Raw genomic sequence first — 18,003 nt, 5'->3', positions numbered from 1 at the left:
ACTGATGCTGTGTGTTGGATTTTTATTAAAGTAGTGGTGATAGCACATTGATGTTTTAGTTGTTGCTGAGCAGTGCTTATGCTGCCCTGTCAGCAAAGAGGCTGGGGGTGCTCAGGAAGCTGTGAGGGGGCAGAACCAGGTTAACTGACTTCAACTGACGGAAGGGTTATCCCACCCCATATGACGTTGTGCTCAACAATAAAAGCTGGGGGACAAAAAAGGAGGATGTGGTGATGTTTGGAGTAATAGCATTTGTCTTCTCAAGTAACCATTGCATGTGATACACTGATACGCCCTGCTTTCCTGGAAATGGCTGAACATCTGCCTGCAGTGAGAGGTAGTGAATGAATCCCTTGTTTTGTTTCGCTTGTGTAAGCAGCTTTTGCTTTAACTAGTGAACTGTCTTTATCTCAACCCATGAATTCTCACATTTTTTTACCTTTCCAATTCTCTCCTTCATTCCACCTGGAGAGAGTGAGCGAACTGTGTGGTGCTGAGCTGCCTACCAGGGTTAAACCACAATACACATTTTACTGTTTGAAAAAAAAAAATATATATATATATTTTCTAATGATGTTTCAATTTCAATAAGTGGTGAAATTAGATTACTTTATGTGCATCACAAAGCTCCTTATTAAGTAAAGGAGCTCCCTATCCTCAAAGGGAAAGGGGGAGAAAATACAATGAAAAGGGCTGAAGGGTTGAGATAAAGACAGGGAGGTCAATCAAAAATTATCATCACAGGCAAAACAGACTCAGCATAGGGAGAACACATAAATTTATTGCACATTACTAACAAGCATTACTAACAAGCTAGAGAAGCGAGAAACAAAGAACAAACAAAAACCACTCTCCTTCCCTTCATCCACCCTCTCCTACTTCCTCTTCCTGAGTTGTGTAAGGGAACAGGGAATGGGGGCTGTAGTTACGCTTCATCTCTGTGCTTCTTCATGGTCACTTCCTGCCCCTGCTCCACATGGGGTCCCTCCCACGGGATGCCAAACTTCCCAAACCGAGCCTGTGGGGGCTTCCCACAGGCAGCAGCTCTTCAAGCACTGCTCCCACACAGCTCCATGCCACGGGGTCCATCCCCCGGGAGCAAACTGCTCCAGCACGGGTCCCCACGGATGGGCGGCAGCTCCCCCCAGACCCCCTGCTCCTGCGTGGGCTCCTCTCCACGGGCTGCAGCTCCAGCCCGGGGCCTGCTCCTGCGGGGGCTCTCCATGGGCCGCAGCCTCCTCCAGGCCACATCCACCTGCTGCACCGGGGGCTCCTCCACCCATGGGGGGGCTGCAGCGTGGAGATCTGCTCCATGTGGGACCCATGGGCTGCAGGGGGACAGCCTGCTCCACAGGCCTCTCCACAGGCCACAGCAGGACTACTGCTGCTGCCTGCCTGGAGCACCTCCTGATCAACTTCTGCACTGACCTGGGGGTCTGCAGGGCTGGTTCTCACTCCTTGTTCTTCCAGCTGCTGTTGTGCAGCATTTTTTTTTTTTTACCCCTTTCTTAAATAAGGTTTCACAGAGGTGCAAAACAACATCTTATTGGCTCAGCTCTGGGCAGCAGTGGGTCAGCAGAACTCAGGAGTCAGCAGAAACTGGCCTTTGTCTAACATGGGGCAGCCTCTGGATTCTTCTCGCAGAGGCTATCCCATGTAGTCCTCTGCTACCAAAACATTGCCACACAAGCCCACTAGAAAGAGCGAGACATAAATATCTGTAAAAGAAATTTCTTATGTACTTATTGGATTCCCTAACACAAACGGACTCAATACAACAGATAATTTAACAATCTAGCTGCTTGTTTGAGTTTAATGAAATTGTGACTTTTACAGTTGCATTAATTTGGTAAGAAACAGGAAGGAAGTGATGAACATTCTATCTTGCAACACTTCCGATGGTAGGACTGTTCTCTAAAACACAAGTGACAAGTGAGACAGCCCTATTTGTAACTGTACAACCATTTCAACTGCAAGTCTTTCCATCTTCTCTGAGCCTCGAGGCTATGATACAAATATAAGTGAGACAAAGAAGTTTTGAAATACAAGGTAGGTTCATCTTATCTTTGTGTGTTGTGTTTTTTTGTTTGTTTGTTTGTTGCTTGTTGTTTTTTGTTTGTTTGTTTGTTTGTTTTGTTTTTGTTTTTTCTTTCTTGTAGTGGTATTTGGTAAGGCTTTAGGAGAGATACTGGAAGCCCAGGGCTGGAGGGATAATATCCCAGGCAAAATCTTAAAAGCTGAAAAAGAAATATGCGGAGCTAAATTGAATGAAGTTTTTTTGCAAGGACCTACTGCCTGCTAAGAAAGTTCCCAGCCATATGGTTTATTCTCTCTCTAGTTTTGGCACTGAATTTGTAGTAACAGTAGATACTCCTACTGGATTCACTTTTATGCACGTACTCAAAAATATCCTTGAAAGTACATAAACTATTCCGAGGCAACATAAGCACCAAACTTACTGATCAATGGGTAATGAGAGCTGACTGATATTGAAAATGGCTTTATGTCCAAGTGGAGGCCAGTGATGAATAGTGTCCCTCAGGGGTCTGTCCTGGGACCGGTACTGTTTAATATCTTTGCCAGTGACATAGACAGTGGGATCAAGTGCACCCTCAGCAAGTTTGCAGATGACACCAAGCTGAGTGGTAGAGCTGATACAACAGAAGGAAGTGATGCCATCCAAAGGGACATGGAGAAGCTTAAGATTTGGGCCCATGTGAACCTCATGAGGTTCAACAAGTCAAAGTGCAAGGTGCTGTACCTGCGTCAGGGCAGTTCCAGACATGAAGTCAGACTGGGAAAAGAACTCATTGAGAGCAGCCCTGCAGAGAAGGACTTGGGCGTGCTAGTGGACAAAAAGCTCAACAGGAGCCGGCAGTGCACACTTGCAGCCCAGAAGGCCAACTGCATCCTGGCCTGCATCAACAGGGGAGTGGCCAGCAGGGCAAGGGAGGTGACTGTCCCCCTCTGCTCTGCCCTTGTGAGGCCCTACTCGGGGTACTGTGTCTGTGGGCCCAATCACAAGAAGGATGTTGATCTGTTCGAGCAGATCCAGAGGAGGACCACAAAGATGTTCAGAGGGCTGAAGCACCTCTCCTATGAAGACAGGCTGAGAGAGCTGGGGATGTTCAGCCTACAGAAGAGAAGGCTCCAGGGTGACCTCACTGCAACCTTTCAGTACTTAGAAGGGACTTATAAAAAAGATGGAGAGCGACTCTGCTCAATCAGATAATGACAGGACATGGGGGAATGGTTTTTAACTAAAAGAGGGGAGATTTAGATTAGAGATTAGGAGGAAGTTATTCACTCAGAGAGTAATGTGGCACTTGCACAGGTTGCCCAGAGAAGCTGTGGATGCCCCATCCCTGGAGGTGTTCACAACCATGTTTGATGGGGCCCTGAGCAACCTGATCTAGTGGGTGGCATCCCTGCCCATGGCAGGAGGGTTGGCACTAGATGATATTTGAGGTCCTTTCTAACCCAAGCCATTCTATGATTCTATGATATTGCTGTGACTGATTTTGATATGCAGCTGATTTTGTTTGCAGCTGTTTACTCACATGCTTTAGGTCCACTCATCCTAACCTTTCTATGCACCAGACAGGTGATCTTTAGGCCTTAAGACAGCAGTCATAAGTGTATGCATTTCTAGAGTGATTCCCAAATAAACAGCTTTATAAATCATCACACAGGTTGTTTTTCTGCAGAAAAGAGCAACTTCATTAACTTTGTTACCATTTATTTGAATGTTTCTCTGACTTTGAGAGGTCTATTGAATCTTTTCTTGGTCAGTAATTGAGAGATGGGCAGATGGTGTGGAAGCAGGCAGCATGAGCAGATTAGACCAGACAAATTCAGGGGACAGTGATTCACTCTGGTGTCTTTCACCTTGGGCAAGTTCTGCTGCTTTCTGTCTCCAAGGAAGAAGAGATGCTTGCTTGTCTTGGACTCATCTTCATGACCCAGTGGCTGCTTCTGGTCGCCCAGATGTGTATTGACTGGCAATGCACAGATTGTGAGTAGAACACTTCCATGCAGACATCCTCCCAGACGAGGTGTAGCATGCTTCTCTTTACAGGTAGTTGTCTTCCAGTTACCTGTTGTCTTAGACCTGATAGGTAGTAGCCTTTGCACTCCAAAAAAATGGGTAGCATCAATCCTGCACCTTACTGATCCTATTATGTGATATTTTCAGTGGAGATGCCAGAGCCACCTATCAGAAATTTGACACTGAATCCTTGGAAAATGGAACTGAGTTGGATAAGCAGTACAAATTTCACCGAGTACAAGTGTTCTGTGGCAGCAGACAACGAAAAGGCCATTATAAAGGTAAATTTTCTATATAAAGTTTTAACAGAAATAAATCATTACACTTTGTTCTTTCTCTTTCACATTCTTAAGTAATTGAAAAAGGTATTCTTGGTTAGAACAAGATAGTCTCTGTTTTAGCATTTTTTTTTCTAGTTTTTATTAAGGCCCATCTTTGTACTGAGATATGTCTGCCCTCTCTGGCCATTCTTGTGAAATTCTTGCCTTGAGATCATTCTTGGGAGATCAGAACCTTGATGAGACTTAAGTGTAAGATTTCCTCTTTCCTGGTTTCAGAGGAACTTCAGTGAGAGGCATCTCATGCTGTACAGATGCTGTATTTAAAGTATGGAGGAGAAACTGAGTTAGATACATGTGTCCTGACTGACTTACCTAAAAATAAGGCATTGGAAATGTAGTGATATACCTGCTCAGGACTGACTGATGTGACACAGAAGCCTGTGAAGGGATAATATTTCTGGAATGGCTCGTGGGAGCTAAGCAGGTTGTCTGGGGTATTTCAAATGCAGTAGGCACCTTTGTATAGGCCAACAGAGCCAAGACCTTAAAAAACGTGTGCCTGAGCAGCCAGCAGCTCTGTAGCTAGACATTCTTGGAAGGCATGCACTCTGGATCACTCTGCAAGTCAGCATGTTCCAGATGCTCACCTTAGCCTGATGCAATTATTAACCTATATAAATAGATAAAAAGGAGAAATACACTGGATTTTTAAACTATAGATCTAACCTTTTGATAACAGGAGGCATGGAACTCAAATCTTGTGTGAATGGATTACTTGAGAAGTGTTCTGACGTTAGAGGAAGGTAACTTCTGCTTCTGATTTAGTCTGTTTTCAGAAGTTCTCATGCAGAGAAGATTGCAAGCTAAACCTTTCCCTATTTGGTAATTACTATGCATGTTAACAAGAATAGTTTATCTTTTACCAGCCTCTGCAAACTGCACAGGTACATTAAAGCAAGTCATGAAGTTGTGCCCTTGCACTTATTTTTTCTTGAATACGTGTATTATTCCAGCCTTCACTAAGCTCTCTTCCTCTAGATCCCAAAGTTGCATTAATGTTGAAGCCTATCTGGCCAATATTTCTTGTGATAGAGTAGGTTATCTCTAAATCTCTAGATTATCTCTATCTCTATCTCTAGAGTATGTTATCTTTAAAATGAAGTTGTTTCAGAAAGAGGAACTGTAGCAGAAGCCACTGTTTTTGATGCTGTATTTTGCACTAATAGAGAGTAAGCATGTTATGCTACACAAGTATGTCAATAAGTCAAATACATGCTTACTGGTTCTGCAGGCAGTTCCTAGAAAAGTCTGACTTTGGGGAACTCTTTTAATACTCCATGCAGTTATATCACCAGTATTGCTAATCACAGATCAGAATAGGGTTATATCACCCTCATTTCAGCTATCTAAGCCTGGAAATTGTAGTATTCTAAGCTCTGACAGGTGTGACTAGAGAGGTACAGGCCCTGCCTGAAGACAGTGTATCTCATACATCTCAGATGCTAACATCTGTGCCCTCCTTCACTGCTGCACAGACAGGGCAGCTATATGACTTGTTGAAAATGTCTGCTAGTATTCAGAAAGGTAATGTTACTGGAGATGAACCTCAAGCCATCTCCTTATACAGGCACACATTTGTGGGGTATCTCCCTTTGTCACTGAAAGGAGAGTAAAGCACATTGAAGTCATCTTTTGATTCTTATGAAGGAGCATATACTCCATTTTGAGGAGGTACAGTAGATTTGTTGGAAAGAGGGGAGGAACTTCTGCTCCTGGCACTGTTCAGTCATGAGATTTTCTGGAGGAAAGCGCCAGTGTCTTCACCTTGCACTGTTAAAGGTTCATTACACAAAACTTCTGGGAAGGAGGTTCTTAAACATGGGGAGACATCAGTATCTACTTCACTATTGTAGTGGTCACGCTGCTACAAAGCAAGCACAAGCTTTCTGCAGGAAGCGTTATGTAAACTGTTAGACAAAAAACTGAAAATAAACTACCTGCATGTCATTTTTCAGGCAGTGGACATGACCTGCATATTTGATGGAAATCTAATGTTTCCTCTGCACAACGGGGCAAACTTTTCAGTTACAGCAGTGAACATCAACAGTACATATTCAAGCATATGCACATGTATTCCTCGAGGTAATACACTAGACTTTGAGAGAGGATTTGCCTGCTTCCAATGGCCTGAGGGTTAAATAAATAAATAAATAACAAAAAAAAAATCTTTCATTACTAAATTCTTTCCTGTAAATGGATAGCTTCCTGTTCACACCCTTATGACAATGTTTCTTAGACAAGTAAAGGAGTTTCCTAGAACTAACTCAATAATTCTTTAGTCCTTAGTTGGCTGCCTTGCTTGGTGCAATCTTTTTAATTCCTAATTCTTTTTTAAATGTTTGTGCTAATATTTTGTTGACTGCATTCGGATGTCTATGCTATTAAAAATCAAGGTGAAACAGGTTTGTGTCTGTAGTTTTTAAATTCTTGAGAATTCTATGATACCTTAAATTTTGTCACAGCATAACTCATGCTGTTATGCCTAACACTTTGTTCAATCCACAATAATGAAAGTTCTGACTGAATCTACCCTTCTTTGTATGAGAGGGATAGTAGATATAAGAGTGTTAAGAGAATGAGGTACATGATCTGCTCCTTTAAGCAACATGAGTTGACACATATTAAAAAAAAAAAAAAAAAAAAAAAAAAACTCCCTACCTCATCAGGCTCAAAGAAATTGTTGTTTCCTTATAAAAGGGAGAATAAGTCATCTTTCCATTTAAACGCCATGTTTAATCTCCTTATTAGGCTTTGCGGGGAGTAGGTGCTAAAGAGCTAATTGAAATGTTTGTGATATGGGGAAGGTTCCTGGTGTTTATTCCAGCTATAAGAAGGTATCCCTGCAGAGAACACCTCAGGTATTTATATATTCACTTCCATGAAGTCTGGAAAATCTTCACAGCTCTGCATTTGACCTTCTCTCCCTCTCTAGAGTTCTCAGTGAAGCCCCTCTTGCTCTTCATTTATCTGACAGAATGCTGAAGAACATCCCTCAAATAAAAATGCTATGGCAGGATCCTAAGGATGATAGGCAGAGATTTCGGTCTGCAGCATTGGACACCAGTGTGTCCTTTTGAATCAGAACAGTTCAAAGCACAGTGGTGGCCACTTTGGGTGTCAGCCTGTTCTATGGCAGTATAGGCTTCCCTGAGCCTCATTCTACCAAATACAACTGTTATCATATATTTGGAGAATATAGCCACATTAAATTTTTCATATCAGTCCAAGTATCTTCCAATGCTGCTACCTAAAATGAATTCCATCATTACTAACCCTAGCACTAATTGGTTGGAGTTGCAGGTATTTAGCATATCTAAACATGCACCAAGATCCTCCATCTTGGAGCAGTCACACAGTTCTTCAACCTAACAGAGATTGCTGTGTTTGCAGGCATAAAGGGGTCAGCCATTGAAAACTTCTCCTGCGTGATTTATGATGTTTCTCTCATGAACTGCACTTGGCAGGCAGGCAGAAATGCTCCAGGAGATACCCAATATTTTCTCTACTGGAAGAATTCAAGGTAAGTAAGCCTGCTTGAATCCTGGGAAGCCTGAATTCTCACTCAACACATTACACTGCCCACTGCCCATCTTTAACTAAAACACTTTGTTATATGCAGAGATGATTATGAGACAGAATGTGAGCTTTACATTAAAGATGAAAATGGCAGACACGTGGGATGTAGATTCCAAAATGTGATGATTAAATACAAAACTGCTTACTTCATGGTGAATGGGTCTAGCAATGTCTCCCAGATCCGATTCTATGATAAGTACATCGAACTGTATACAATTGGTGAGTAAATAATTTATCTCTGGTTTATTTCCATTATTGCATAAGGGTAGTAGAGCATCCATCCCTGAGATGGAGACTGAATTCATTTCAGAATTGTCACTCCACAAAATAGTCTTTTCCTTTCTTTGAAAAGCTTTGATCTTGTCCTCAATTTCTGCAAAAATGTAATTCCAAATTGTACAACAAGAGGAGGTAGAACCATTCAGAAACAACTGTTCAGAGAAGTCTAAACACCCTAACAGAATTCACATTGTTGAGAGTTAGGATTTCCTGGTTTGGAAATCATTTACCTAAAAAACCTGTGAGCATGCAAGCACATTTGATGTTGGTATCAGAGTTTCAAAATTCCAGTTGAAATCTCTACTTATGTCTTTATGTAGCTATAGTGAATTTTTGTTGCCTAGACTGTCAACTGATTTAGTTGATTATTAACCTAAAAGACAATAAGTATTGACTTTATCACTGCATTTACTACAGACCTCCATACCATTTTCTGTTATACTTAAAACTTCTGAAAATGGTCTTATGGCTGGGATCAGTGCTTGGCTACATAATTTTACCCCAGTTTACTCCCCTGTGTAATCATTTTCTTTTGATGGACTTTCTACATGTCAATTCAGACTGCAGTTAACCATTTACAAGCACCATTGGACAGAATGTTTTTTATTTAAGAATAGTATCCATTGAGGCAAGCCCTGAAACGTCCTTTCACATATTATGTTTTTGCAATTATTCTATTCTCACTATACTATACTCACTTCGTTTAATCACCTGTGAAAGTACCCTGTCATGCCTTTAGACCTAGGGTCAAAAGTAAGAGGCTGTAGCTTTTTCAGGAAAATCTATTCCCTAAGCAAAACAGCCATGAGGGAATGCCAGCAAAAAAGCTTCACAGCTGCAGCCTCTCTCAGCTTCTTTAGCAATCTACTCTAATTGTATTTAAGTTTTTCACTAGCAGGGTCCACAGGATGTAGAAGATTGCAATTCACACGTTTCAACTGAAGAGACTTTGCAGGAAAAGCTTCTTTGGGCAATTGCTCCTCCTTCTCATTGCCAGTAGGGATAGCGTGAATGGACAGACACCCTTGACTAAAGAAACCGATATGTATAAAACAGCTCAGGTTTTCATATGCACTTGCATATATGGTGATCTACTTGGAAGCTTCCTGTGCAATTGTTTATACTATTGGCAAAGCCTTTTTGGCAAAGCCCTACTGATCTGGTATTGCCTCCAAAAAATGGACAAAGCTTCATTCTATAAAGAGAAGAAATCAAGCTGTAATATTACTCCTGGGACATGAAACAATAGTGTTCTTTGACCAAACAGCCCAAATAACCAGTTTTGTCTGTATAGACTGGTGCAAGGTAACTGAAACTATTTCTTCTATCATCCTTTTATCACCTTTTTAGTCATCAGTGACTATTTGTCTTTTGCTGTTACAATAACCATCAAGTCCTTGGAGATGATCAAAATTCAAAGGTCTGCAATACTTTTGTCCACACCTCCTAGGGGAGATATATTGTAAAGTTCTAGATTCTTAAAACTGAATTCTTAAATTTGTATGACTATTTTTGGAGGGGGAATAAGCTGCATAGTTCACAACACCAAGCAAGCCATAAGTTCATGTAACAGAAGAATCATGCAAGGAGTCTTAGAGAAAGAAATGATCTTCAGATTTCTTACATTAGGGCTGTCATCATATTGTTCTTCCCTGGTCATGTTCCATGTTTTTTTTTTTTGTTTGTTTCTTTTTGTTTTCTGATCCAATGGACAAGATCTAGAGACTTCTGGTCTTTCAATTATTTCTAACAGAGTTCCCAAGAAAAAAATATATATAATTATTTCTTCACAGAGCTGTTACCTGCTATTGCACTCTCTTCTACCAAAGCAAAAGGAGATAACATGATTATTTGAATTCTCTACTGTATCATTTCAGAAAAACTCATGCCTCCTTCAAATGTCACTGTCAACTGTGACAAAAAACAAAATGATTGCATAATTCAGTGGCAACGACCCCAAATAAGTCATTTGCATAAAGACAGGTGTTTTAAATATGAAGTCAAAATAACATATAAGGTAAGAGGAGAGTTTCTTGATCTACATTTAACATTAATACATAAGCTTTATTTTCTACTACACTTGGGTAAAAAGAAAATTTCTCTCTCTTATATGGTGTAGCCTTCCTCATATGTAGCACCATATTTCTTTGTGGTTGTGCCTTTCTCAGTTGTGACAGAACTCAAAAAAGTCACTTCTTTCAATGAGACCTGCTAGAACTATCCTGGACTGGATTTTTTCCAGTAGCGACTGTATCTTTTTGAAACAGTAGAGCTGGGCTGTAAGTACTGGATGGAGAAATGGACGTCCAGTTAAGGAATACGAATTGGTGGAGAGGACTGAAATTTCTGTATATTCAAAATGCAAACAGTTTACTAGATATTATAGACAAGAAACACACATTTTGGTCTAACACTTGAAGCTGCATAATATTAAGTAAAATGAAAACAAATGAGAGAAAGCAGAAAGGCAGTGTGAAAGGCACAGGTCATTGTGTAGAACCATTTAAGCTACTGAAAGTGAAGTTCGGATCTTGATTTTAAAAGCTTTTTTGCACGGAAAAAAAAAAAAAAAAAAAAAAAAAAAAAAAAAAAAAAAAAAAAACAACCTGCAAGACAAGTGGCCACAAGTGACCACAAGATGGCAGATAGCGACTATGAAGGAAGAACCTGCTTGTACTACTCCCAGACAGCCACTGAGATGCTAGTTGAAGGAATTCATTGGATTTCTCTTATTTGAACTTTAGTCCAAAGACTACAAATCTTCAGATTTAGGGGCTTGCTACTTCAGAAGTGATTTTTTTCACAATTCCAGCTAGCTGCTGCAAAAAATTATTACTTCTCTGACTCGCTTTGCCTTTGTAGCAAAGAAAGCTTATACCAGTCAGTGTAACTTTAGCATGAAAATCACAGTAAAACAATACATAATTCTTTAAGACTTAATCTGAGACTATTATTATTATTATTAGTAGTATTATTATTACAATATATTAATTAATAATACATTGATTATATTATTGTTGTTATTGTTGTTATTATTATTATTGAATAGCATTTGCAATTAAACAGTGAAATTTCTTTTAAAATATAAATACTACATTTAAAATAAAAAATCTCAAATATGTTTTTCTACTATGTGTAACAATGAAGCTATAGTTTTCATTCAGATCAGGTCTGGTTTGTTTGTCTTCAGTCACAAATCTGAAATAAAATTTATTTCTTGATTCTAGTAGTAAGAAAAATAAATACATTTCCAAAGAAAAATTAGCTACTCTATAAAATCGGCGTTGCAGATGAATTACATACCAGAAACTAAACATTAGGTAAATTGTTAGTTCCTCTGAACAAACTGCAAAATAGATAAGAAAGTAACTAAGTAATGGAGAGAAAGGACATGGTAGATTAAAATGACATCTCAACAAAAACCAAGCAATCATAATAATAAAGGTTTTCTCTCAATTTACAGGGTAATTCTGCAGAAGAGGTTGTACATACTTTTACAAAAGTAAGTCTTGCCTTTTCTATTTATCAGCATCACATGTTAGTTTCATAGTTATTTGTGAAAATTAAGTAGTATGTAAATGCTTTAGCATCAGTATCCTATGCTTTATGGGATCATTATTATAAGTTTCTTAGAAGTGTCAAACTGCTAAATAATTATGATAATTAGGTAATTTATCACACATTTAAAGAGAACTTTATTACTATTCTGCAACTGCTTTGGGAAAAAAAAAATCCATTTTACATTATATTGTTCCCTTTGCCCCTCAAATGTTTGGATCAGAACTTGAAGTTACACTTTAGTAACAACAAAGAAAATGTTTGTGGAATGGGGGCTGTTCTTCAGGTACGCAGCACTTTCTTCTAACCAGTGGAGTCTGGACATCCCCTCACTATCCTGAAAGTACCTCAGAGTAAGCACGTTTCAGGAACTTCTAGTAACACTGAATATTGCAGTATTTTTACACGTTTGAATGGGAATTTATTCTTGTCCTCAAGAGTCATAATCCAAAGACTGATGAATGTGAGTGAGGTGCACAGAGACAGTTTGTTACTCACATCACATATAATAGCTGTAATATTATGAGACAATTCAAGATATTTTTCTGCTTCTGTCAACTTGCCAAGGGAAAGTATCAATAAATCAGGCTATATCATAAGAAATTGTAGGCTACAAGGTCAAAGATTAAAAGCTTCTGAACAGAAGAATCTACAGACTAACAAACTATTTTTGAAAGAAGATACATAGGTACATATCCATTACATATTTAAAAACATGCAAGTTTATTTTTTGCTCTGTAACAGCAGTCTGCTCTAACAAGAAATTCTCTTATAACCTTGTGAAATTTCACTGGTAAATGGAACTTACATATTACAGACATGCAAAAAAGAAAAACTCAGTTTAATTGCTGTTTGTTGTTGTTGTTGTTTAAGGAAATTGAAAGAAGCCACATACTTCAAAGTTACAGTATGGGAAAGAAGTACCTTGTGAAAATCAGAGCAGCTGGCCTTGACTGTTCTGTGAATAACGCCTGGGGGGAGTGGAGTGCAGCTGTTGAGTTTGGTAAGAACAAAAATCTTTGCATTGGTTTACCTCCCCTAGCTATGAACTATCTACCTTGCACAGTACTGCAGTGGTGGTCTTACCCAGCTGGGTAGCAGAGCTCCACCACAACCACTCTCTCACTCCCCATCCTCAAAGGGAAAGGGAGAATAAATAGGAAGGAAAGGGTTCAAGGGTCGAGGTAAGGACAGGGAGATCACTCAACAATTATCATCACGGGCAAAATAGACTCAGCATAGAGAGAACAGAGAAATTTTTTGGTCATTACTAACAAGCTAGAGAAGAGAGGAAAAAAGAAAACAATCAAAAAACACTCTCCTTCCCTTCATCCACCCTCTCCTACTTCCTCTTCCTGAGTTGTGTAAGGGAACAGGGAATGGGGGCTGTAGTTACGCTTCATCTCTGTGCTCCTTCTTGGTCACTTTCTGCCCCTGCTCCGCATGGGGTCCCTCCCACGGGATGCCAAACTTCCCAAACCGAGCCTGTGGGGGCTTCCCACAGGCAGCAGCTCTTCAAGAATTGCTCCCACATGGCTCCGTACCGGGGAGCCCATCCCCCAGGAGCAAACTGCTCCAGCACGGGTCCCCATGGATGGGCGGCAGCTCCCCCCAGACCCCCTGCTCCTGCGTGGGCTCCTCTCCACGGGCTGCAGCTCCGGCCCGGGGTCTGCTCCTGCGGGGGCTCTCCATGGGCCGCGGCCTCCTCCAGGCCACATCCACCTGCTCCACCGGGGGCTCCTCCACCCATGGGGGGGCTGCAGCGTGGAGATCTGCTCCATGTGGGACCCATGGGCTGCAGGGGGACAGCCTGCTCCACCAGGGGCTTCTCCACACACTGCAGGGGATCTGCTGCTGCCTGCCTGGAGCACCTCCTGCCCTCCTGCTGCACTCACCTTCAGGGCTGCAGGGATGCTTCTCTCACATGTTCTCTCACTCCTCTCTCAGCTGCTGTTGCGCAGCATTTTTTTTTTTCCCTTTTCTAAACCTGCTCTCCCAGAGGCCCAACCAGCGTTGCTCCCTGGCTCAGCTCTGGGCAGCTGTGGGTCCCTTTGGAGCCAGCAGAAACTGGCTATTATCTAACACAGGGTAGCTTATGGATTCTTTTCACAAATGCCAGCCGGGGTAGCCCCTCACTACCAAAACCTTGCCACGTAAACCCACTACAACTGCAGACACACAAAAATATAAAGGACTGTTAAACATTATTTTTCATTTTACCTTATTAAAAAGAGAGAGAGAATTTGTTCATCTCTTAGCAGTAACATTGGGAATCAATATAAAAGTAATCCATTTGCAAGTGGAGTGCCTACCTGCTTACTGGTAGAGATTAACAAACAGGTTCAACGTTGATATGTCCCAGAAAACTACTGCTAAGGTGCTAAATTTAAGAGATGATTTTTATTCCAGGAGAAACCTTTCAGACTGACATTCAGCAGTCACTCATCAGAGACATGTTTGGCATAGCTGTGCATCTATTGCTTTTCATTAACAAAAATACTTCATGACTTTTGTTCTTTCAGGAAATGAAGACGTTTTTTCTTCTTCAATATGGATTTTATCAGTGGTGGCAGTTGCAATATTCTTAGTGTTTTTTTTCACAGTTTTGTTCTGCAAAAGGTAAACTTAATTTATGCATTTTTTAAATTTTTGGAGGTTCGTGGTGCATCTGCAATTCTTAAACAAATAAATAATGTACAGATGCCTTTGAGATATAGTTGCAACTGTTCCACTCACACTGTAGTGGAAGCCAAGCCAAAATGGTGGTCTTGAGGCAGGTAATGTAATTGTGATGCCCAATGTCCTTCTTTGGATGACCCACACAAATATTTCCAGGGTTTCTTCTGTCAATGTGGCAGAGAGCAATTATATACAATCACTTAGATTAGCAGTACAGCTACTGGATATCTGCAATATAGAATAGAATATAGAATAGAATAGAAAATAGAATAGAATAGAACAGAACAGAACAGAACAGAATAGTTCAGATGGAAGGGACCTTCAACAAACATCTAATCTAACTGCCTGAACACTTCAGGGCTAACCAAAAGTTAAAGCATATTATTAAGAGCTTTACCCAACTGTTGAACACTGACATGTATGGGGCATCAACCACCTTGCTATGAAGTCTGTTTCACTACTCTCATGGTAAAGAAATTTTTCCTAATGCCCAGTCTGAACCTCCCTTGATGCGGTTCTTTCTGGCATTCAAGGAAGATCAGCATGTACCTCCCAATTTTCCCTCCTTGGGAAGTTGTAGAGAGCAATGAGATCACCTCTCAGCTTCCTTTTCTCGAAACTGGACGCATTAGGTGTCATCAGCCTGTCCTCATAGGACATGTCCTCCAGCACTGTTACCAGACGTGTTGCCCTCTCCTGGATGCATTCAAGTGTCTCACTATCCTTGTTACACTGTAGAGCCCAGAACTGCACACAGTGTTCAAGGTGAGGCTGCACCAAGTGTAGACTGCCTACCAACATGTAGACAGTCTGCAAAACAAATCTAATTTATTGAAATGTAGTTATTGCACACAACAGGCTGATCGCACTTAACAGTAAAGATTTTGCAACATTCACTAAAATTGTCCTAGCAAGTGAAATAGATCTTAGACCACAAAAACTAAGCAGGTTGTTTCTTGAAATAAACTATGCCAGGGAAAAAGAAAGAAAAAGGTTAATCTTCTTTATCATACATTTCATATAGAAATATACAGTAATTCAGAGAAGATACTGTTCTTCCAAGTTGTTTAAATGTTTATGTTCACTTTACACTGGTTGCAGTGACTTAAAGAGGAGGACAATAGGAAGTTCCTTTTTCTTTCAAATAAGAAAATAACTATTAGTGAATCTTTTACCAAAAATAAAACTATTAGCGTACAAATTCTTGGTGTTATCCTTATATGTGTTCATTCTGTGCTGTGATGATGTGTAGTTTTCATTTCTCTTCTATCCTGGAAAAGTAATATAAGAGTTGGGCACAATGGTTTTGATACATGCTAGATACTTATTTTTTCCTTTTAATTCCATCCCTTTTGATCTCCAGGACTCATTATTGGAAAACAGCATTTCCACCAGTCCCAAAGCCAAAAAATCCATTTAGTGGACAGCATGATATAAATCCAGAGGTAGGCTTTCTTTATATTAAATATATGAAATGCATACTATACTTTACTGAAGGTTGAAAGGTATTATTTAAATGGTAAGGAACTTAACACAAAGAATAACCGTTTCCTCTGCCATATTTTGAGGAATTACGAGAGAAAATTAACAGAGAGTTTGCTAAGGGAAGTCAAATGCAGTGGCCTACCAGACCCGGAGGGTTTCTCCCACTCCAGTCTAACAGATACAGGGATTGATGCTCCCATTGGTAGGTCCAGCCAGCAGCAAGGGCTGTGTATTTTCCCAATACAAGGCACACACATGCACAAACACACACACTGAGATAGCCAGTCACACAGATCAGCATGGGTATCTTAACCAGTACCACATTATCGCTGACACCAATCACATAAACAGGGTCACGGACACCCCAGTCTTACTTTTCATCTCCACCTGTGCAGGGCTGAAGTTTGCCAGTGAGATGTGCACACACCTTCACTCTGCATTCACAATCCTTCACATTCACAAATCCTTCACATCTGATCTTTGTGCCCAGATTCTGGGTCCTCCCACCAAGTCATCATCTTACCTTGTCTTTCTGGGTGTGGATCGTCTACTTACCCACTATCTCAGCTTTAATAAAATTTGTTAGCAAGCTGCAAAAAAAGTGACACAGAAAACAGTACAAAACAGGATTTTGTAAGATGATAGGGCAGACTGTAATTGTCAAACCAGACAAACATACAGCCCAGCAGCTCACTTGCACCCAGATATCCTTTTTCTTGGCCAGCAGGTTCTTATGTGACATTTAATAGTTTCTTATGGTCCGCTCAATTAGCCAAGCTTCAGGCCAATGTTTCTACTTGCATACCTTTACAAAGTTAATCTTTTTGTTCTGATTCTTTAGAAATGATTTGTGGTATACCAATCTGTGATGTGTTGGAGAAAAAGCACATTCTCCCTATCCACTTCCAGGCCAGCTAAAAACCATGTGTCAGCATTACAGAAATGTTGAAATGTCAATTTTTTGACTTTCTAAGGAAAGCTTATTGGCTAAAGAACTAAGAAGTGAATTATTTTTATAAAATATGCAACAGAAGTTGAAATACTGTCAGAATTACACACGAGTTAGTAGAGTTAACTTATCCACATGTACAAAACTAATGAAAGTTTTTATTTTCCTCTCAGCTGATGGAGTGCAAAATGCAGTCAATAACATCTGAAAATGAACAGATTTTAGTTGCTGAATTAGTAAAATAACAAAGAAAAAATGAGGAACCTGAAAGTGTATTTCTCAGGTAACTATATGTCCCTGTGGAAATTCAGGAATAATAATGCATGGGCCTTCTTCACTTACTTCCTTTTCTTGGCAAAAACAGTAGTACAGCCAAGAGAGAAGATTACTTCACATGTAATTTTTTGAAATGCTATTGTATTTTCTTCTAATTTTGGCTGACTTTAACTGTTAGTGTAACTGCCCTTATTGTGTATCTTCCATTTTGTGAATATGATTTAAATATTTCAGTAAAGAAGTTTCAGCAACATTTCAATTTGTTTAAAGAAAAACAATGGTGGTTTTTTTTGTTTTGTTTTGTTTTTCTTATATTACAAAGAATGTGTTCATTGAGGTTAATAAACTTTTTTTTTTTTTTTTGAGATTCCTGTCTGCTGAATGATACTGTTCTAGTCAAGAATATGCCTATTCATACTTGAAGTTTCCTCAGATCTCTTAAAATACATATAGGCAACTTGAAAATTAATAATGGGATTAAAAACTGGATGGCATATTGAGTGATGGTCTGTAATCAACAGAAATCTCAGAGAACATGTAACTGTGTTATTTACGTGTTAAGGGCTTGGCCACCATTAATGTGATAGCAGCCCAGAATCTTCTCTGGTATCCCACCTGCTGGTATCCAGCTCTTTTTGTTCTTACTGCTTACTTGCTTTCTCATTACTTTCATTTTTGTTTATCTGCTTCATATTTTAAAATATAGAGTGTGTGACTCAATTAATCTCTGTGTCCTTTTGCTTGAATAGACACCTTTACTACTCAGTATTTTTCAGAGTCAAGGGGTTAGGACAAGGTACCAGGAAAATAGC

General features: G+C 40.0%; 1 protein-coding gene across 2 annotated transcripts; it reads left to right on the top strand.

Annotated features, from left to right (window-relative positions):
• The first annotated feature begins 1,961 nt into the window (after nt 1-1,961).
• On the top strand, nt 1,962-17,431 carry LOC116495571 (granulocyte-macrophage colony-stimulating factor receptor subunit alpha-like). Of its 2 annotated transcripts, XM_032198150.1 has the most exons (12): nt 1,962-2,049; nt 3,922-4,015; nt 4,196-4,329; nt 6,345-6,471; nt 7,780-7,909; nt 8,009-8,184; nt 10,122-10,261; nt 11,708-11,746; nt 12,676-12,805; nt 14,325-14,421; nt 15,845-15,926; nt 17,089-17,431. In XM_032198150.1, the coding sequence occupies exons 2-12, from the start codon at nt 3,931-3,933 to the stop codon at nt 17,158-17,160; spliced, it is 1,212 nt and encodes a 403-aa protein (XP_032054041.1). In that variant the 5' UTR covers nt 1,962-2,049; nt 3,922-3,930; the 3' UTR covers nt 17,161-17,431. The 2 variants fall into 2 exon arrangements, with proteins under 2 accessions (XP_032054041.1, XP_032054050.1); XM_032198159.1 differs by lacking the exon at nt 3,922-4,015 and having other exon boundaries at nt 17,089-17,430.
• Nucleotides 17,432-18,003: the final 572 nt, after the last annotated feature.

Source organism: Aythya fuligula, chromosome 1, assembly GCF_009819795.1.
Source record: "Aythya fuligula isolate bAytFul2 chromosome 1, bAytFul2.pri, whole genome shotgun sequence".
Taxonomy (NCBI): Eukaryota; Metazoa; Chordata; class Aves; order Anseriformes; family Anatidae; genus Aythya; species Aythya fuligula.
Note: the sequence above shows the minus strand (reverse complement) of the source record. Positions and strands in the feature narration are given on the sequence as shown.